Raw genomic sequence first — 22,736 nt, forward strand, 5'->3', positions numbered from 1 at the left:
AATTACTCATGCTATTACAAATACCAGACTTTGCAGGCACGGCTTTTCTTTTTATCCTAAAAATAAATCTAGGAATAATCGTAGCTGAAGGGGAAGTTTGGCGTGATCACCGGAAGTTCACCCATTCTGTTTTCCGTGAGCTTGGCGTAGGGAAGAAGAGCTACGAAGACACTATCAGGACTGAGATGGATCAACTGATTAGGGCCATCGAGGAAAAGAGAGGGTCATCATTTAATCCAAATATTCTCCTCGGGAAGGCTGTTTTCAACGTCATCTGTACGATCATGTTTGGAACACAGTATACGTACGACGATTATGACTTTCTGAAGGTATGGCGTTCTTGCAAACCAACTATTTACCCTTGTATTAATTATACGAACAAGTTCCTGCTAGTATTACCCATGTATCCCGACTAAACTGCAAGTTACATTAGACGGGAGTAGTGGGATGCTACTTGTAACATTTAAGTGGCAGCGGTGGGATCAATATTTCATTTTAGCAGCGGTGGCGTGCTGTAGTGGTAGCAATTACATGTTACATTTTATGGTGGCAGTGGTTGGTTGTTACATTCAATGGTGACAGCAAAGGGATGCTCCATTACATGGTGGCAGCAGTGGGATGTAACATTACTTTGTGGCAGCAATATAATGTGACATTACATAATTATAGGCATGTTGTATTACATGGTGGCAAAAGTGGGATCTTACACTATGGTGGCAGTGGGACATGGCATTACTTTGTGGCATTGGGATGTTACATGGTGTTGTTACATTACATGGCGGCATGATTGGAATGTTACTTTACATGGTGGCAGCCGTGGGATTTTCGTTACTTGTAGGCAGCAATGGAATGTCCCATTTTCCTGATGGCAACGATGTAGTGTTATATTTAATAAAAAATATGATTACCATACTTATTTTGATTCACTTTTGTAATTGGTGCATTCTTTATATTGCAAGCCAAGTGATCCTTGACCCATGACGACCCACTGAATATTCCGAGAATATCCAAGGTTGTGAAATTGCAAGTTTAAATTCATTCATTAAACACATTTTCTTTTCGCAACCCTTTATTAGGTACTAAACTTCATGAATGTCTTCTCGCGCAACTTAGGCGGAGGAGGTTCAATATTGTATCTCCCCATCCCTGGATTGGCAAAGGTTCCATTCGGAGTCCCTAAACTGATGTCCAAGATCATCTCCGAGTTCAACGACTTCGCCCAAGCCCAGATAGAAGCCCATGAGAGGACCATTGATCCTGATAATCCGAGAGACTACATTGACCGTTATATCATTAGAATGGCTCAAAAGAAGGTATGACTTATTTTGATAATGTGATACATACACAATTATAGCTTTTACATTATTGATGTATTAATGGTCATTCATATTTAATTAATCCAAACCTGATAGGGTACTGACTCGACCTTGGACCAGACTAATCTCAGAAAGTCTATCATGGACCTTTTCTTCGCTGGTTCGGATACCACTTCGACCACTCTGACGTGGGCCATCCTATTCATGATCGCCTATCCTGAAGTGCAGTCACGTGTCCAGGCCGAGCTCGATCAGGTGATCGGCAGGGACCGAAATGCGAAGTTGGACGACCGCCCAAATCTACCGTATACCAATGCCGTACTGATGGAGGTATTTTAAGCATGATTTACATTTTTTTTAAAGTCATTTTTTACTTTATTTATTGTTATTCAAGTATTAATTGTTTAAGGGTATTGTTTTTGTTTGTTTTATTTTCAATGTTTGATGTTGTTACTTTAAAATAGGCCTCTATGATTTCAGTTTCTACACCCTGCGAATTTTCCCTCTCGCCTTGTTGAAGAGTGACTAGTTGAAGCAGGGACATATCTCTCTCACGTCCCTGGTTGAAGGAAAAGCGCAAAGTAAATCATTGACCCAATAAAGTGATCTACAAGTGTAATAAGCTACATCAATAGCCTAATGGTAGTCTATATTAGACCATTCAAGAATAAAGAAGAAGATCTTGGACTTCTTAGACTTCTGATATCTTATTAGGAAAATGTTCTGTCTACCTTACTAACACTTAATGAACATCCCCCTCTTTTGCAAAGATCCAACGGAAAGGGGCAATAGTGCCACTTGGTTTGCCCCACATAGCAGCTGCTGACGTCACTCTGGATGGCTATACAATTCCAAAGGGCGCCATCATCATGGCTAACCTTTGGAAGGTCTTTAACGATGGCAATCTTTGGAAGAACCCTGACGCTTTCAAACCTGAGAGGTTTCTAAACCAAGCAGGAGAACTGATCAAGAAAGACGAGCTCATCTTCTTCAGTACTGGTAGGAACACATTATGTCTTTATTCCAGCAAAATTCGTATTAAGTATTATTTATTGGTTATTCATGAAAAAAATTGAGAAAAATTGACATGTTTACATTTCTGGTTGACATGGTTGAGTCGATATTGCTTATTACGGCCATACTCGGAGTGGGGCAGTGAAACGGAAAAACGTTAAAGTAAATGAGAAAATCGTACCATCCTGATTTAATGAGAGAAATATTCTATATTTTCAATTGAAATTGACAGGTCTGGTTTAGGCTTTCGGGTGCCACGGAACCCGGGGGCTCCCCTTCTTCCTTCAAAAAAAAATTATACAATAACGTGAAAATTGTTTATCGACCCCTGAGCTTACACTGGCTTACAATTAAAGAACGGTTTTGAATTAAGCCTTCTCGCAGTTTTGCAATACTATTTTGAATGTCTGTACACTTTGTGCTCAGTGTACATTTATTCATATAAATAATGATTTAATGAAAGGCCATGTTTGAATAATTAATAATAATGTCTAGCTCTAAACGCTTGGTGAGAATTGTTCTTATAAATCACAGACTATCATTATATAAGTCTACATATATTCGCAGCTCTCATGTGGACTGTTTCTCTTAGCCTGTTTTGACTTTCAATGCAAATTTGTATATTTAATAATCTTGTTCGAATCTTTTATCCTTACTCTTATCTTCACTACTCTCTCTCTCTCTTTCCATCATCACTCGTTTTCCCTCCGTGTTCTGCCCCTGTTTGATCCACTCACTACTCCACTCTCCTTTTTTCACCATCTCTCATCGTCTCTCAGGTCGTCGTGAATGTCCAGGGAAGCAGTTAGCCAGGGTTGAGGTTTTTCTTGCATTTACTACTCTTCTCCATCGATTCACCATGACGAAGCCCCCTAACTCACCCCCACTGTCATTTAAAGGGATACTTGGTATTGCCAGGAGTGCCTCTCCATTCGAAATATGTGCAGTCCCACGAGACTAATAGGGATTTTTCGTACTCCAACAACATATTCAAGAACACAGTAAACGTATTGAAAAGTCAATCAAATGACAAAGATGAGTTGGGAGGTCTTTGTCGAAAATCAGTGAACCAGAATAGCAGCTTTACGTTTCGGAGCTGACGAAAAATTGCAATTATGCCGTTTGTCCAGAGTCAATGAAACTGTTGTTTGAATTCACCAATTTTCGATAAAGGTTCGTTGGGTGCTCTCTGCCATGAAAGGCATTTGACAATTTGAATTTCCATTCTTGAATCTATTCTGCGTCCCTGTGCGAAAACGTACTAATATATTATTTTGGCTGATCGGAGATTTTTGCCTTAGGAATATATAGCCGTTTTAACTTTGGTAAAGAAGTGTATATAGAGTTTTGACTGGCTAATGTTCAGGACCACGCGTGCGTGCGTGCATGTAATAGTGGTTGACTGTCCAAACTTTTGACGGCGGGAAAATTTCGGGCGGGTGGCCCAGATCCTGAAAGACTTGTTTCATTGCCAGTCAAAATATTGAATGGGGAAATTGGTATGAATCGATAACAAATAAAATCAGGACATAGTCCCGAGACTAGATTAAAAATGTCTACTTTTTGTACTTCTTTCAATACCAGGCCTAATTCAACTACAAGGCCTATATAGTACTATACATATAGGCCTACTACTACTACTACTACTACTACTACTACTACTACTACTACTACTACTACTACTACTACTACTACTACTACTACTACTACTACTACTACTACTACTACTACTACTACTTCCACTACTACCACTACTACTACCACTACTACTACCACTATCATCTACTACTACCACTACTACTACCCCTATACCACTACCAATACTACTACTACTACCACTACCAATACTACTACTACTACTACTACTAATAATAATAATAAATACTACTACTTCTACTACTACTTCTTCTCCTTCTTGTTCTTCTTTTTCTTCTTCTTCTCCCTTTTTCTTCTTCTTCTCTGACCGCTGCTCCTGCTGCTACTACTAAAAACAATTGGGTTTAGAGGAAACATTCATGATAGTTTGTTAAATTATGCCAAATGCTGCGTTAATTTTGGAAAATGTGTCCAAATTTACCCATGGAACTTGATTTGTACTTTTTTTTAATTTATTAAACAAATATGCATGCTCCAGTTTTACCAGATATTGTGTATACATTTTTAGAACATGTTTTACTTTCACTATTGCTACTTCTACCATGGAGACTATCGCTATAGCGCGTTATAGGTTAGATATGCTGTATGCCAGCTAGATTTTATTCTTCTCTATTTTCAACATGTAATTACAATTATGCGTCTATTTCTTAAATGTGAAATCAATAAAGACAATTATATTATCAAACAAAGAATCATTGCATATAATTTTGTGATGATGGTGATGAAAGTGGTGATATTGATAGCGGTGGAAATAATGATGACGTTAAATGAGGTAGGTGAGAGTACGTGGAACGAAAAATAATGGAATTCAGAGGCGAGAGTCTCTGGGGAATGAGAAGACATAGAGAAGAATAGTAGAAGGAGAAGAACAAGGATAAAATTTTGTTTTATATTCGTTGTCAACGCTTTACATCTCAAATTTCGTGGCCTAAAAAACAAGCTGTCCAACCGCACGTCCTTTAAGGTGAAGGTGTCTGCATTCACTGGCAGCGGAAGCATAAAAAATTAGGGGGGCGGAAAAAATATTTTCACCCGTATTTTCCCAGTCGGCTGCTAAAAGCTGTGTATTTGGTTTTTCTTTCAAACCCGATGAGATTTCTAACAAGACATACGCATTTACAGGATTTTGCACCTCGTGGGCCCGACCTGATTTTGGTGCCATTGTGTACTTTTCGAAAAATGGCGCCCCCATAAACATGAATGATGAAGAGGATAGTATCTAAGTAAACCTTTGATGCGAAACGCGAACTGAAAATTTTTGATAAACTGATCTAAAATTTTGACATTCTAAGCACTTCGGGTCATCAAGCAGCATGGGTGTCTAACAAAACATTTTATGCGAACGCGTAGCGCAAACTGATTTTTTTTTTATATTTAACAACATAAACACAAAACTGGACATTCTATGAAAGCAATTTTGTGACCATGAACAGAATGGGTATCTATCTAAACACTTAATGTGAACAGTTGTGATATTCTGACCTAAAATTTAGACATTCTAAGCACTTTTGATAATCATGAACAGCATGGGTACCGAAACTAAACATTTTATACGAGAGCGTAGCTCGAGCTGAAAATTTTTGATATTCCGACCCAAAATGTTATATTCTAAAGCACTTTTTGATACCATGGGCGGGATGGGTATCTATCTAAAAAATTCATTATTAATGCGAGCGCGAAGCACGAGCTGAATATTTTTGGTAATCTAACCTAAAATTTGGACATTCTGAGCACTTTTGGTGATATGGCTAACTAAACATTTCATGCGAGAGCAAAGCGAGCCGAACATTTTTGACATTACGACCCAACAACCTTAAAAGTCTAATACACTTATTGTGACCCTGAAAAGGATGGGTATCTATCTAAACAATTGATTCGAGCGCGAAGAGCGAGCTAACAAGTAATATCCTGACCCGAAACCTCGGATTCTAAGCCCTTTTGAACGATGAGCAGGATGGTCATAAACGATCGATGGGAGGGCAAGATGTAAATAAGTGATATACTGACTTGAAACGGTATATCTTGAATTAATGTTTTCTGTAATAAATGAAGACAGTGGCGTAACTACGGGGGGCATGGGGGCACGTGCCCCCCCCCCCATCAGCTGGCCCCCCCAAAAAAATAATGGGGAAAAGGAGAAAAGAGGGAGAAAGGATGAGAAACGTAGCGGAGAAAAGGAAATTATTTTGTTCATTGTTATAATTATAATTTTGTTATGTTATATTACATATGAAATATTTTTCCTTACTTTATGAAACATGATTTGCTCGGTGCCTATGTCTTCATTGTTCCTGAGGCTCGCATTTTCTTTTTAACGAGATATATATATATAGTTATGTACTAAAACCTCGCGTTTTCAAGTCAATTTACACCAAATACATTTCCTCGCACTTCGAGTTATTTTTGTTTTATGTCATGTATGTATAGTGACATATGCTTCTTTTTCATGATTGCCCCATTTTAAGGTTTTAATGTAAAATATTTCCTGTCCGTGCTTACGCCGTCGCATTATTGAATTGGTGATATATGTCTGCTTTTCATGAATTCCTAAAATCCGTCCTTAAAATGTCCGTAAAATCAGTGCATATAATCTTTTATAAAGAGAGAATTTTTAAAATTTATAATTTACCTCCGATTTTAATGAATTTTAAGCAATTTGCTTGTTCGATATTAAAATAATTCGACTTCTCTGTTGGATGGATTCCCCCTCCCCCTTTAATAAAAAGAATTAGATGAATTCAAAAACAAATTTAATTTCATGAAATAGTACAGGAACCACTAATCCAAAATCCAGCCAGAATGCAAAATATAAAAAATATAACATCATAACATCTGGATCAGGATTTCTAAAATGAGCATTGGTGTCGATTTCTTGTGATGATGGGTGGGGGGGATGATTGGTGTCCGAGTCCTGACGAGGCCATAATATTGTAATCCACATTCACTCTTTGATTACCAAACATTGTAACACACAAAACAAGTTTCAAGTTAATATTTATTTCAAGAAAAAGAACAACTCAAAAATGGACAGAAAAATGAAAGTTCCAGTAGGCCTACTTGAACACGGAATAGCATAAGTAACGCTTAAAACAACCAATAAGAACATATTTATTGATCATAAGGTATAAACACATGAAAATACAGTTCTGCTGTGTGAGGTAAAAGTGTAATTTATATTAAACAACTACGTGGGGTTTTTTTAAATCTCGTATCAGATTCTAACATAATAACATGGCAAAAAAATGTATAGTACCATCAAAGTTTAAACTTTCAAAGAGTTCATATAAGTCAAATCTATTTGTGAAGGGTCTATACATCATCTTCTTAATTGGAAGAGGCTATTATAGCAAAAGCTCACATTTCAATAAAATGATTTTGCCTTTATACACCATCGAAATGTGAGAGGGGCCTGAACATATGCATTCATTCATCGGAAAGTTCACTTATATACAGATGAATATCAGTTTTCAAAGCAGACTTGTCAACTTAAAAAACAACAACTTATGATTAACTGATTTGGGGAAAGAGTTGTGTTTTTATTTTTTTCCGTGCTGTTAATTTTTTTCTTGATTTTATGTATTTGAATAAATTCATCGATTTTTTACTAGAGATAAACTTTTTTTCACGCCCTCGAAATATGGGGGGGTGTATATGCAGGCCATCCCCCACCTGATTTTGGGGGTTATATCCCCCCGATCTCCCCCCCCCTTGGATTGACACCCTCGGAAACTTCGTCAGCTGAAGGAGATGAGCCTGAGGGTGGGGGGGGCATCGATATTGCGACAAAAGAAGAGCTTTTTCTAAAAAGGGGCTAAATCCACTTTTTAGTTTTTGATATTATGTATCTTAGACTTGTGAATCAAATGCATTATATTGCTTTTGAAAAATAATTGGGAAGGTTGCTAACAAATTATTGCAAATTTGAGTTTTATTCCAAAATTATCTAAATCCGCTACCGGGTAATTTAAAATTTGCTAATTGTACTGCTCAACACAAAGTTATGGATTTGATTTTTTATGGTACAGATCGTGGATACAAGTTCTCACCATCTGTGCTAATTTTGATGAAATTTACAGAATTTCACTATTTTTATCTGATATTTTTTGGGGGAGATTATCTCACTTTGGAATAAACATCGAAAAGTCACCGTCTTACGAAAAGAAGAAAACATTTTTTTTCTTTTACAAATTTTCAATGAGTAAACATCGGATATGATGTAAAATACTCTCTGCTAGCAATATTTATGGGCTTCGTGTTTAATTTCCAATTATGAAGATGTTTAAATTGGCAAAAATGGACATTCACCCTAAAAGGTTTTATTTCGAAAGGAGGTGAATCCATGAAAAATAAAATTTCAAAAATTCCTAAAAATTGATATTAAAATGCTAGATTTTCAAAAACATGAATTGATTAATCTAAGATGATAGAACTATCATTTATATGAAAATAAAACAGCAATGGATAAGGGAAAGTGGTGAAATAAAAAACTTCGATTTACAAGAAAACGCTAAAAGTGGATTTAGCTCATTTTGGAATCATGAAAACTTAAGTGAAAATAAAGGATAACTTTGGAATAAATTTCCTCGAATCGTGCATTTTTGGTGTCTACAAACAGTTTGTATACAATGATAATTCGTGAATATTGATTAGATAAGAAGAATCAAGAATAAAATATATTATATCCCCGAAATATCAACGAATATATTCTACGTACAAGGGCGCCTAGATGAGTGTTAACAAGAAAATTAAAGATAGGTTGAGCGCCATCTAACGTTAGAGATCGACAGCACATACAAAAATATATCTCAACATGGCTGCTTTTCAGCGGCAAATTCGAGCTGTTCGGAGATCATTCCGCCGGAAAAAGCGTGATTACGACGTAGTGTTCGAGTGCACACCTGTGGCAAAACGGCAGAAGATTGGAAATTTCAGACCTGATATCTCAGAAGAGGTAGAATTGTGGTATTCTTAATATGTCTTTGTTTGAATTTGGATTGATATGTGTCACTGTCAAGTCAAGTGGTGATTCTGATTGAGTTCAATTTGCATAAATTTACCGTTACGTTACTGTGCGTGCAGCTTCCGTATCGGGACGGTAGGCCTGTCTCGCGAATCGGCAAAGCTCAGAGTCAAAGACAGGGGTGGTATTTTGAAAACGTACTTATCTTTGTTCTTATCTCATTACGATTAAAAAAAAATGGAGATTGAATGGGAAAACAAAGAAAGATTATTGGAAAGAATAAAGAAAAAGATTAATAGAAGAAAGAAAGTGAAGAAAGAGAGTAAATAAAGAATGAACAAAAAAGAATGAGCAAATGAAAAGAGAAAGAAAGTAATGAAATAGGAAACAAAAGTGTAAGAAAGCAGAAATACAAAATATGAAAGAACGCAAAAATGAACGAGCAAAAATAGAAAAAATTGAACCAAAAACTAACAAGAAAAAAATGATGAAAGAAAGAAAACAAAGAAAAATAAGGAAAAAAAAAGATTGAGAAATGAAGAGAAGGAAGAAAGAAAGAAAAATGGAAAACATAAAATGAGTAATTAAAAAGAGAAAAAAACATGAAAAGATGAAAGAAGTAATGAAAAAAAAAACAGAATGAAGAAAGAACAAGATTACAAAATAAATTGAAGGAAGAAAGAAAAAAAAGAAAGAGAGAAAAGGGGGGAAAAAGCCCAAATAAAGGAGACTTTAATTTAAAACTAGATCTCATTTCAGCTTTCGTTTTTAGTCTTGTTATGATCTTGTAATGGGATGAGAGATGCCTGTGTGTGATGCCGCGATGTTTCATCTAATTTTTTTAGTTTGACAATATTTCACTTAGAAATTTTATTCATAATTTGTTTTGCCCATGTTTTGGCATTTTATTGTGGTCCCAGGGTGGCAAAGGACAGGAATTTTAGTTTTTTCATACAAACTGCTAAATATATTTTTTTAAATACAAAATTACCATGTGTGAACAGCTATTCTCCATGCTTTAGATTGTATGCTAAGGGTAAAGAGCCAAGATAATACAGGGCCTTCGCAAGCAGGACGGTAACAGATTTTTAAAAAATTTCAGTAGGGGGTCCCCCAACCTCAAGAAATTCTCCCGTACCGCTGAAATGTACAATGGTACAGAGCCAAACTAGCGTTTGGTCCAGCCACAATACCTCGGTATGTAATCAGCACTGTTGCAATCCTGTGCGAAACAGTAAATATATGTAGCTAAGCTCACATGTTATGCTGTAACTGGCGTTTCCGTACATAGTCTGCAAAACTGTGAATTGGCCGAGACGGAAGATTCGTTTGGGTACGGTCGCAGTGGACTGATCCCCGTACTCGAGGCTCCTGTCGCCTTTTGCAAAAACTCTGGATTTGTCTTATTGTACGTGAGCAAATGGGATCATGGATGAAACATTCGTACCGTTGCACACACGACGTACCATCCAAAATGTACCGTTGCATGGCTTTAGGAGTTGACATCACAAGACGATTCAATTCATTTTGATCATTAAAAAAGGTGAAATACGCATGTAGCCTACTGGCTTAATGCGCAATGCTGCCCGACGTCATGTGGGATTTTGCTTTTCACTTTTAATATTTTTGCTCCTTTATCATAGATTACTGCAAGGAAAAACTCTTTTCTAACGGATGGCAAGATTCTATTCTGTTTTACATCCTCTCTGCATCCGTAAGTGCAGTGAGACCGGGCCTTTAAAGGTCAAGTCCTCCTCAGAAAAATGTAGATATGAATCAATAGAGAAAAATCAGACAAGCATAATGCTGAAAATTTCATCAAAATCGGATGTAAAATAAGAAAGTTATGACATTTTAAGTTTCGCTTATTTTTCACAAAATAGTTATATGCACAATTTAGTCACATGAAAATGAGAGGATCGATGATGTCTCTCACTATTTCTTTTGTTTTTTGTTGTTTGAATTATACAATATTTCATTTTTTACAGATTTGACATCAAGACAAAGTTGACTGAACCATAAAATGTTAAACAATGGTAATTCCACATGTTCAGGGAGAAATTAAACTTTGAACACAGGACAATGGGAGAAAATTAAAATATTTCATATTTCATATGATAAAATACAAAAGAAATAGTGATGTCTTCAGTTCCCTCATTTGCATACTGACCATGATGTGCATATAACTGTTTTGTGAAATTAAACTTTAAAGCGAAACTTGAAAATGTCATAACTTTCTTATTTTACATCCAATTTTGATGAAATTTTCAGTGTTATGTTTGTTGAATTTTTATTTTTTTATTCATATCAACTTTTTGTTGGGGTGGACTTGTCCTTTAAAAGAACAAAGTCCTTGCTGGATCACTCATCTTTTGTTCAGTATTGCTTATGCCCCGTATATGGTATAGGCAACGTTCTCGCCAGTGTAGAACACACACGTCGCATGCGACACACGTAAATTCCACAAGCTCTTGGTGTGTCACGCGCAAAAAGTGAGCGACACGGGCAAAAAAGAATTATAAAGTGAGGGAAAATCATCGAAAATAATTGTTACTTCATTCATCATCAATCCTCAAAAATACTGGATATTTCGGAATCATTTCGGCAACAGACAAACTACGATCTTATCACTTGACCGGATAATATCCATGCATAGACACTGGCGCATTTCCACTTCCAGCCCGCTAGCCAGCCACCCAGCCACGCTAGCTGAGCCAGAGCCGGACCTGAACGCTATGTTTGGAACTGAATTGTCCGCGATGCGACGTAACTTTTCATTTTTACATGATACCGTATTCTGATAACTTTCAAGAAATTTTGATGTTAAAATGAATTGTTCCATATAATTTTCCTGGTAATTACTTGCTATGTATATTCTTAACGTTCATTCTCAATATCTGCTGTCATGTCACAACGAAGTAATTGTTGAAATTCTTGGATGAACTGTAATAGGCTTGGCCGGCGACGTGCGTATGGCAAGCTATTTTAACATTTTCTGATATCAAAAATTAAATCACCCTACAATGATCCTATACCATCATTGTAGGGTGATTCACATTTCCTGCTTATCATATGGTCTCCTTCAAGTGGCATACAACTGTCGTACAATTTTCTTACTGATTCATGATTATTGTAGCGTCTATGCAATCTTTAGTGCATATATGCAATGCAATGTATAGTTTTGAAATATGTTTTTGTCAGATAGATAAAAAAAAGAAATGTACAGGATTGATAGAGAAGAACACCAAAGAAAATGATGGATTGCCTAAGGCTATTAAAAGGCTCATTAACATAAAATATATTTTGTAATTACTGTGACATTTGTTATTTTTTATGATCCAGTGCAGTGTGACTTTTGATTTGAATGTGATTGTTTAACCTTGATTTAAATGTGAATGTATCCTCTAATAGGGGCTAAAGGGTGCATGTACAAAACCCCACCAAAATATTGGAACTATTCAACAAACAAAGGTGGAATTTATCAACAGCTGCATAGATTTATACATGTAAAGGAAACAATGCTAAGAAAATTTGTACCACAGTCTCAGTTTGTAACAAGAAACACAATTAAGAATAATTGTGGCCCATGTGCTTTGGATGATCCCTTTGTGTGTGTGGTTTGTTGTTTCCAAGCAAAAGTACCAACAATATTACAAGAACCATGTGTGTGTAATTTCATGCCCATACACACCAAACTTGGACCTACTAAGTACACTCTTAAAGTCCATTGTCAAAACAATAAACATCAAAGGATTTGGGGTGAAGAGGGATTAACCTTAATCCCATACTTTAAAGCTATGAGGTCACCCCCATTAGGACCCTAACCCTTTATTGAAAGGTGACACAGATGGTTTAGTCATTGGTAGCAGCAGGTTTCATTCATTGGTGCCCAGACACAGGATATTCTCAATTTTTACTCAGTAGTTGGCAAAGTCTGTGTGTGCATACCTGTACGTTTTTGCTTCAGCACGACCCACAGTTTCTTTGTTTTGGTTTGGACTCCATATATTTGTACTTGTAAAGTGAGACAGAGCCAAGGCTTGCCGTTCTTGGATGCGCTTGTATTAAAGAATTTTGCTGTCTGGGGCAGTTCATTGGTGAAAAATATATCTCGGGATTTTATTTATTTCAGAGATTCCAAAGGTTTGAACAGTATGTAAGTATATTCCTTGTGAAATTCTTGATGATTGAGATCATAAACACAGTTGTGTGCAATAAATTATTGAGCCATGTTACTTGTTGAAATTTGAATTTAACATTATTTGCCTGCCTATTTGGTTCAAGGCAAGGGCAAGTCCACCCAAATCTAAAGTTGAGTATTAAATAGGCTTACAACTTGAGCTGAGGTGACAAAAAACTATGATTCTATAAATGTCTTAAATTTTACATCAAATTTAGATGAAATAGCTATCATTTGTGATAATCAGGTTAGGGTGGACATTTGGATCTGGATATGTGACTCAACACTCCAGAAGAGTTAAAAACAAGTTGGGTGGGTGTGCGCAAGAGTGATAATGAAGAATAAAAAAATGGAATTTCTGCTCAATTTCAACGCTAAAGACAGTAATTCGTATAGTAGGTCAAAGCCTTCATATGTCTGTCACACAGTTTCCTCTGTCATGTAGACATGTAACTGTCCATGCGCATGCTACAGTATGTACACAATTACCTTTTGTTATCTGAAGTGATAGTTGATCCCTAAATCAAATATTACTTGCTCATGCTGCTGTGGACTGTGATTCTTCTTTATTTTATAGAAGTGCCCTTTAAAGCTTTCGTACATCCGTAGTTTGGTATTTTCATTGCACTTGTATGTCTGATGATATACATGTAGGTCATACATTTTAACTCCAAGGTCATGCAATGTGGAAGATTCAATCAGTTATAAAGAATCTTCAAACTTTCATTATGGCAAACTGAATCATGTAAGAAAAAACAGTGCAATCAATATTTCTGGTGTAAGTCGACTGTTCACCTGTGTTTATTTACCTTGTCCTTTGTGATTATGCAATGTGATGTGCATTTTTTTGTACAAATGTACATGTACAATAAACAATATTGAGCAAAATTCATTGTAAACATCTACAGTATAGGCCTACATGTAACTGAATGTTCAATCAATAAATGTGTATGATAAATTAAATTAGCACAAACTGTTTGAATACAGATACTGGGAATTGTGATGCTTTCAATCTGTCTTAATTCCATTTCCATTCCACAAGCTCAAATTGCCCCAACATATTTTGAATACAGAGTCACTGAATTTAGTGAATTGATGCTGAAGTGTTTACAACTTGAACTGCTTCATTCTTCTTTTGTTATCCTCCGTGGGTGGCTTGTTATGCTTTATTGCTTCAGGTAATAGTCTGGAGTAATTATGAATGAATAGGAAACCTTTATAATGCATTTCAGAAGATAAAGTGTAGCCACATTAAGTGTAGGCACTCAAAACACTCAGCTTGGCTTTGAAATATTAATGCTTTGACCCTGTTCATATTTGCCATCATGAGCTGGTTCCATTTTAACCAATTTTACAATCGGAATCAGTTCAGTGTGACTGTGATAAAAAAGGTGATCTTTTGAATTGCTAAGAACAAGCTCGGAGAAGTAGTCATTGACTCTGGACAGTTCTTAAAATTTATGGACAGGACTGCTCTTCGAGCATGTCCAAGTTAAAGGGGAAGTTCACCCTGACAAAAAGTTTATTGTAAAAATAGCAGAAAAAATAAAAAATATTGCCGAAGGTTTGAGAAAAATTCATCAAATAATTATAAAGTTATTAGAATTTCAATTTGATTTGTGACGTCATATGCGAGCAGCATTCCTACATAGCGAATGGTAAAAAATCAATGAAATATCATTTTCTCAGAAAATTGAAAATGGTTTCCACTGTAACTTTTGTATTTCAATAGACAAATCATTTCACACCCGATCATGAAAAGAGAACAAAATTAAGTCATCAGGAACTATACAAAATATGAAATTCATACCTTTTATATTACATAGCACATGGGGCAGCTGCTCGTTTATGACGTCACAAATCCAAAATTTTAAACTCTAATAACTTTCTTACTCTTTAACGGATTTTCCTCAAACCTTCACCAATATTTTTACTACTTTTTCTGCTATTTTTACAACAAAGTTTTCTTCAGGGTGAACTTCCCCTTTAAGGGCATGTAGCATTAACAACAAATTAACACATTTATACTAGTAAAATTTTAGTTGGATCATAAAATATAAGTGGTTTCATTGAGAATGCTTGTTAGAATGAAAAGTTTTACAACCCAACTGTTATTGCATTGAGTGAATACACTGTAACTGACCAACTACATGTAGAGGGTAATTTGTAACTTCCTATCTTTACTGACACTTTATTGATACCCAATGATTGACTCACCTGCACAACCAGACTGTTGTTGACAAAACCCTGATTATAATCTCTTTATCCAGCTATGTAGGTAGAAATTGATTCATTCAATCAACAGATCTTGATTATATGGTGTGGTATTTGTTGATGGAGAAACCAAAATGTGAAGTACATGTATATGCACATGTAGTTGGTAACTCATTGGTGAATCAGTGGTTGTCTAAGATAAAATTCTTTTAGTTTAAATGTTTTTATGATTGTTTGGAGAGGAGGAATTGTGCATTTCAGAGTGTTGTCTGTTTGGCTCTATGACCCTGTTTTCATTACCGTCCCAAAACTAGTTTTAAAGGTAATGAGAACGTTTGACCCGGTCTTGAAAGCAATCTTCCAAACTGCTTCAGAAAACCACCTTGCAATGTTAATTGTACATTATGTACATGTAGTTTTCAAGAAGGTTTTGCCCCATTCAACTGGTTTTATTGTCTCACCTGCGAAGCAGAGTGAGACTATAGGCGCCGCTTTTCCGAAGGCGGCGTCAACATCAAATCTTAACCTGAGGTTAAGTTTTTGAAATGACATCATAACTTAGAAAGTATATGGACCTAGTTCATGAAACTTGGCCATAAGGTTAATCAAGTATTACTGAACATCCTATTAAAGTTTCATGTCACATGACCAAGGTCAAAGGTCATTTAGGGTCAATGAACTTAGACCATGTTGGAGGAATCAACATTGAAATCTTAACCTGAGGTTAAGTTTTTGAAATGTCATCATAACTTAGAAAATATATGGACCTAGTTCATGAAACTTGGACATAAGGTCAATCAAGTATCACTGAACATCCTGCATGAGTTTCACGTCACATGACCAAGGTCAAAGGTCATTTAGGGTCAATGAACTTTGGCCGAATTGGGGATATCTGTTGAATTCCCATCATAACTTTGAAAGTTTATGGATCTGATTCATGAAACTTGAACATAATAGTAATCAAGCATCACTGAATATTTTGTGCAAGTTTCAGGCCTAATGATTAAGGTCAAAGGTCATTTAGGGTCAATGAACTTTGGCCGAATCGGGGGTATCTGTTGAATTACCATCATAACTTTGAAACTTTATTAGTCTAGTTCATTAAACTTGGACATATGAGTAATCAAATATCACTGAACATCCTGTGTGCATTTCAGGTCACATGACCTAGGTCAAAGGTCAATGAACTTTGGCCGAATTGGGTGTATCAGTTGAATTACCATCAAAACTTTGAAAGTTTATGGATCTGATTCATGAAACTTGTACATAAGAGTAATCAAGTATCACTGAACATCCTGTGCGAGTTTCAGGTCACATGATCAAGGTCAAAGGTCATGTAAGGTCAATGAACTTTGGCCATGTTGGGTTTTTTTGTTGAATAACCATCATATCTCTGTAAGTTTATTGGTCTAGTTCATAAAAAGTGGACATAAGAGTAACCATGTATCACTGAATATCTTGTGCGAGTTAGAGTAGTATTCAAAGTCAGCACTGCTGTTATATTGAACCGCGTGATGCAGGTGAGATGGCCAGAGGCATTCCACTTGTTATAAGTGAGGACACAACCGTTCTTCGGGAAGCGAGCTTCACACCTGTTATGTGTAGAATGCCTACATGTATGCTGCGGTTTCAAATTTTGCACGATACTGAGAATGTATCCATAGCAACTACACCGTAGATCGCTTTCCATGAAGTGGCTATCAAATGGGAACGTTAGCAAAGCAATCTTCCTAACTAGTTCCCTGAATCGGTTTCCAGTAAACTAGTTTTTAGGATTGTAATGAGAATGATGTCATAGACATTATTTACTGTAAATGTTGAATAACTTGAATATTATATCTAAATTTTTATCAGCCTAAAGCTTTTTAGACAATTGATTTGAAACACATTTTATTTTTGGTCTGGCAGGATGAAGAATGTGCACAAGGAGAAAATTGATAAAGAAAAGAGGGGAGAGATAAAGAGAGAGAGAGAGGGGGGGGGGGAGAAGAGAAGTACAGACTTCAAAACTCTGCCTCTTGCTACTGAGGGCCTATACTATTGGTCACTGACCTATTGCCTGAGGAGAGCTCTGCCCATGCAATCTCTTTAAAAAATGGTTGAATACAAGTCATGAGTTGTGTTTCCTTTCTCTTTGTGTATCAATAAACAGGCTGTGATAAAAATTTGGAGGAAGGAAATGGGGGAAAAAATTAGTGATTTTTCATCTGGCAAAATCAACTTCCAATATGGTATTGAGTTGGAGACAATGTCCTTTTCCAATTTCCTTCCCAATATTTTTGGGGTCATGTACTCCCATTTGCAAACATAGAATTCTTTAAAAATTAGAGTCAAAAGGGGCCTAAGCTTTCGATCCTAGCAGAATCTTCGTCGGAGGCAAAATGACAAACATATAAAGTGTTCTTTAAAAATTAATAGAAAACACAAACTTGAATTTAGGCATTTGTTGTATTTAATGCCTTTGTTATGTACAGTGGAAAAAAACTTAGTTAACCAGGGGGCTGAAATTATGTCCACACTGCTCCTGAAGACAGTTACTTCTTCATTCCGTCTGAACTGGCCAGCCCAGTGGATGAGTGGACGAGTTGGCAATAGACAAATTGGCAATTTACCAATCTACCTATGTGTAGTACCTTGTTCTTTGGAAATAAAGAGTGGACATTTTAAGGAGTTTTTCTTTTCACCACTGGATGAGGTCAAAAGTGTTAACCTTTTGCTTCCTGAAATGAATTTTCATTTCCTGCTCTAAAGACGTTTCTAAGAAATCAAGGTTTAGAGGAGGGGGGGGGGGGGCTGTACTATAAAATGAAAGCTTAAAATCAGTGTCATTTTATAAAACAGAACAAAAACTCTCTGTTAAAAAAAAAATTGTGCTGACTGGTATATGGACCTACAGACTACAGTATTGAGTATTAGGGCCCATACATGTACATATGTAACTACCTGTATTTCAGATTTTCAGTTAAAGTACTGAATGAATTGTGTGTGTAATGTGTTCGTAACATATTTTGTGATATTTACAGATGACATTTTCATCACAATTTGTCAATGGTCATTTGGCCATAAGTGTCAAATTAAAGTCGTGTAAATTTCCATTCAAGGCAGTCTGGCAGTGGCAGGACACCTACTGACATCATACATGTAGTATAAAAAACAATTTAGCTGTCTTACAACGTACATATACGTGCCCCACCATCTCTATAATTTTCAGTATTGTTTTTCCTCAATTCTATGTAATAATTTCTTTTAATCAAATCTAGTATGAGAACGGGATGTCAATAAAATTGACTGTCCAAATATTATGTTGACATTCCACTGCTCCCCAATTGTTTCTTGTCACCACAATCCATTGCCTGTAACACCTCAGTGCGTTTCCTCAAAAGACTATTCCAAGATACATGATTCACTTTGTTTGCTCTTGAAATTGAGCTGTTTGGTTTCAAATCATTGCCTTTCAATGAATTTGTTTCAAAACTCATTCATGTCAATGTTGCAATTTGTCATTTGAGTAGGGTGCCTGTTTTGAGTGCTCTTGATACGTGGAGCTTGTCTTTTATCATTCATTTTCCAGTTTTGAGATATTCCGAGAGTGTTACTAGTGGAGATATTCACTGTAAGTTTGTTTTTTGCTTTAATTCCTTATTTTTTTTAAACGAAAGGATCCTTATTCACTGTTTGCCTTTGCTGTAAATTTTGAATGAAAATTGTGTTATGTATCGTAGTTTGGAGTGTTTCTTACGTTTGTTTGTTATTTATACTTTATGATACTTATCTATTACAAGTTTCAATGCATTGACATTTTCCATACAATCATGAATATATCCTATCAGACAAAAAAAATTGTTACATACATGTACACTGTATGTACTTTATACTTGTGCATCATATTTCTTGGAGGCAAAGTCATTTTTTTTTGGGGGGGGTCTACTTTTATCAAGAAACATACAAGTATCCTGCTATGTTTTGTTTAATATGATGATAAAGCGAATAATATCATAGACACCTCTGTCACAAAAGAGGAACTTGAATTTGCCCAAGCTACCATCCACACAAACACAGGAAAGATCAGAGCCATCAGTAATCTGACCCTCTTCATCCTTTCCCTCGCTGTGCACAACCTTTTCTATCTCAGTGGCGTCTCCTTTCTTATTCAGCTCCATATGCTCTCCCTCGTGCAGTGCTTATTAAATCTATTTCGGCCGGCCACGTTGAGCTTTCTCATGTGCTTCTGGGAAGTTAGTAGTTAGCCGAGGCTCCCTCTTTGCCTGGATGCAGTGCGGTAATTCATCACCACCCTGTGAAACTGTTTTGATAGCGCTGTAGCATCGCACGGGTCCCATCCAGCAGTGGTTCAGGGTTTATAAGGAGGCTGAGGCAGAGAGTAGCATCAACTGCATCGTTAATCATCTGATTTTGATTTCGAGACTTTTGAGAGTCATCGAGCTTGGTTCGGGTTATGATTGGAGATGATGATTGATGAATTGGAGAAATAACTGGAGTGGATCTGTGGAAATCGTGTAATGATTGGCCGAGGGGAAGATATACACTGTACATTTATACTAATCTGCCCAGGTCTCGAATAGTTATGCATAAAAAGAGAGGGAGAGAAAATTATTGCAGGATATATCAAATCGTTAGTGCTAATGCTGTTCATATGATGAATGTTCAAATATCTGGTGGATTTATTTTCTTCATTTAGTGATTGGCTTTTCTATGGCGCATCTCCGCTGAATTCTCCATGTAGGCCTATTTCATACTTGGTGTCTATTTCTTCATTCTTCACATAATTGGCACATTGTGTAATCATGACATCATAGCAATGAAGGAGGAAATATGCTTTGTGATCTGAAGGATTGGAATTCATTCCTACAATTAGTCAAACTGTGACTGAGTTACTGCTTTCCAAATGAAGTTAAATACTGATCTTGTATATAGAAGGACAAGCATTTTGCTCATTAGCCCTTCAAAAGCCTGAGGAGATACTACTAGATCATTGAATTTATTATTCTATTGGACTTGCCAGATGAATGAACAACTTGATATTTAATTGTGCATCTAGATTAATTGATATAGCTTCAAATACACGAATTACACAAAGTATACAGTATTTCACCGTATGCTGATATGATGCTAATTAGTTTTGTAGAATCTGTAAAAATATGAACTAATTTTTGATAGGCTTGCTAGAGATTTGATGGATATTGGAAGTCACGAGTCCTTGAGTGTCGGGAGTTTTGCGAATGATGCGTAAAAAGGATGCACCATTTCACTTCACAGTCAGTCATGCGCAAGTAATTGAGCAAAATGGGATTGTAGGATGGATTATACTCAAGCTTGATGCATCATTTTTAATTGAAAGATCAGTGTTATCAACGACTACATGGATTCTGGATTCTGAAACAAACATAAGTGCTTGTGCTTTGTGGTCGGTTGCTGAATAAGTCACGAAGAGTACGGTACATACATGTAGGACAAAATAGAGTGATGGAAATTAAAAGAAGTAGCCTTGAAAATAATGATTGCATTCTCTGAACTGGATCGAAAGAAGTAATCTGGATTTTTTAGACAATTGTTCAAGTGTCATCCAAGGAATTGTGTCAACTGATTGCATTGGTTTTGATCTTTGTCTGTGGAAGTTCTTCATTCTGTGTGTTATGCTTGTTTTCCATGTGACTTTCTTTGGCCATTTTATAATTATCAGAATTGAACAGCAGGTCAAAGGAACCATACTCACCGATCTAATTGAATTTGTAGTATTTTGTACAAAATCAAAATCTTTTTGATAAGATTTTATCCAAAAGATGAACCATCTGCATGTTAGTGGGACAATCATCTAAATGTGTGTAAAGCCTTTCCCAGACTGCTCTAAGTGTAAGATTACTGCTATATGAATCTTGCCATTCATATTTTATCTCCTTTTTTGTAAGAGATTATCTTTCGGATTCTTGCCAATTGCTGGATTTAGCTTCAACTGTGGTTGAACTTTGTATGATTATCCTCATGCATTCATCGTGATAAACCTTCCTTATCTATTCACCATAATACTATTTTCTCAGCTATGTTCACATACATTGTATGAGTGGTTTAAAATTGAAGCTGCTTGACTTAATCTTGTGATAAATGTCCCATGACCTAGTTGAACTTGATAATGAACTATTCCAAGATCGTTCCAATATCATACCTACAACATTCAAATATGGATGATTTTAAGTGGAATCCACTCTATCATAAAAGTGATCTTACTGTGATCAATTCCAGCTATTTTTTTCTACAATATGCTCTGAATTAAATGGAAGCCTCATGATTGCTGTGATAAACAATGTACAGACTACAGTAGAAGTTGATTTGATCACTTTGCTCAATCAATAGTCCAAGTGCTTCTCTATCGAATCAGACGATACCATCATATTTAATTTGCCAATATTCAACTCGAGGGGATAAGAAACCCAGACTGATCAAGCATCACCAATATCTGTAACTCATATCTCTCTCCAAAACTCTGTCACACATTGAAAATAGAGAAATTGACACAACAGCATTGTGAGTTTACCCAGTCTCAGGATCACCTACATGTATTGTTGGGACATTCTGCGCCTGATTTGCCCAACGTGCACTGGAAAAGTTTTGGAGCATCCTTGAATGTCATCAATCAATTCCAAAGCATCTCTTGGCATTTCCCTGTCTGATTTTGGATTTCCATCTAGCAATTGATCTTCAGATTTCTTCTCCTTTTGCACTCTGACATCATTTCCCTGAGGTTTTGAGCTGCAATAAAAGGACATGTTTGAAATTGGAGTTCGTAAACGTGCTGGAAGCGTCAGCAGTGCAGCAGTGAGTATGTTTGTAACCCTGCCATGCCTGTAGTGTAAATGGAGTGATTTCCATTTCCATATGGAGTCACTTTTTGAAAATTTTTAATTTTTCATACTGCAAGAGTCATTCAAATGAAGGAAAGAAAACTTGCAAATGTGTACAACTATAGGCCTACAGTGATCACTATTTTATGCCTGTCTGTTTGCAAATCACTTTTTATAGTCTTAAATTTGTACGTTGATAAAATTCACTATATACCTTTGTTATTATGGAAACTTCCATTTAATGATAATGATACACCATACAGTAATAATACTTCGTTCTTTGATACTGCGCATCACACCTAGCAGATTCCTTTTTTGTCTCTATCCCCATGGTAACAGGGCTAAGCAGCCAATCAAAATCAAGGTACAATGTTTCTTTGGTTGTTGCCATATAATGATGACATTGTCAACATATTTCGATTAAATGTTGCCCAGGTTAAAATATTTCAATTTTTTCCATTTATTTACATCTCCAACATTTACAATATGTTTTGTTCCATACATCTTGATACGTAATCAACATAACAAGGAAAATGTAT

General features: G+C 36.1%; 2 protein-coding genes across 4 annotated transcripts in view; both read left to right on the plus strand.

Annotated features, from left to right (window-relative positions):
- Positions 1–3,315, plus strand: LOC121425558 (cytochrome P450 2J4-like). Its single transcript, XM_041621642.1, has 5 exons — positions 1–329; positions 1,077–1,313; positions 1,413–1,646; positions 2,087–2,315; positions 3,110–3,315. The coding sequence occupies exons 1-5, from the start codon at positions 9–11 to the stop codon at positions 3,289–3,291; spliced, it is 1,203 nt and encodes a 400-aa protein (XP_041477576.1). The 5' UTR covers positions 1–8; the 3' UTR covers positions 3,292–3,315.
- A 5,442-nt stretch (positions 3,316–8,757) lies between these two features.
- Positions 8,758–22,736, plus strand: part of LOC121424766 (rhotekin-like) — a 43,246-nt gene continuing 29,267 nt past the window's right edge. The window contains exon 1 of one of the 3 annotated variants that reach the window (XM_041620536.1): positions 8,758–8,937. In XM_041620536.1, the coding sequence (XP_041476470.1) occupies positions 8,797–8,937 (141 nt within the window). In that variant the 5' untranslated portion in view covers positions 8,758–8,796. Of the gene's footprint in view, positions 8,938–12,418; positions 13,103–20,210; positions 22,172–22,736 lie in introns of those variants that run through there. The other 2 variants (XM_041620538.1, XM_041620537.1) reach the window with 2 other exon arrangements.

Source organism: Lytechinus variegatus, chromosome 12 (assembly GCF_018143015.1).
Source record: "Lytechinus variegatus isolate NC3 chromosome 12, Lvar_3.0, whole genome shotgun sequence".
Classification (NCBI taxonomy): Eukaryota; Metazoa; Echinodermata; class Echinoidea; order Temnopleuroida; family Toxopneustidae; genus Lytechinus; species Lytechinus variegatus.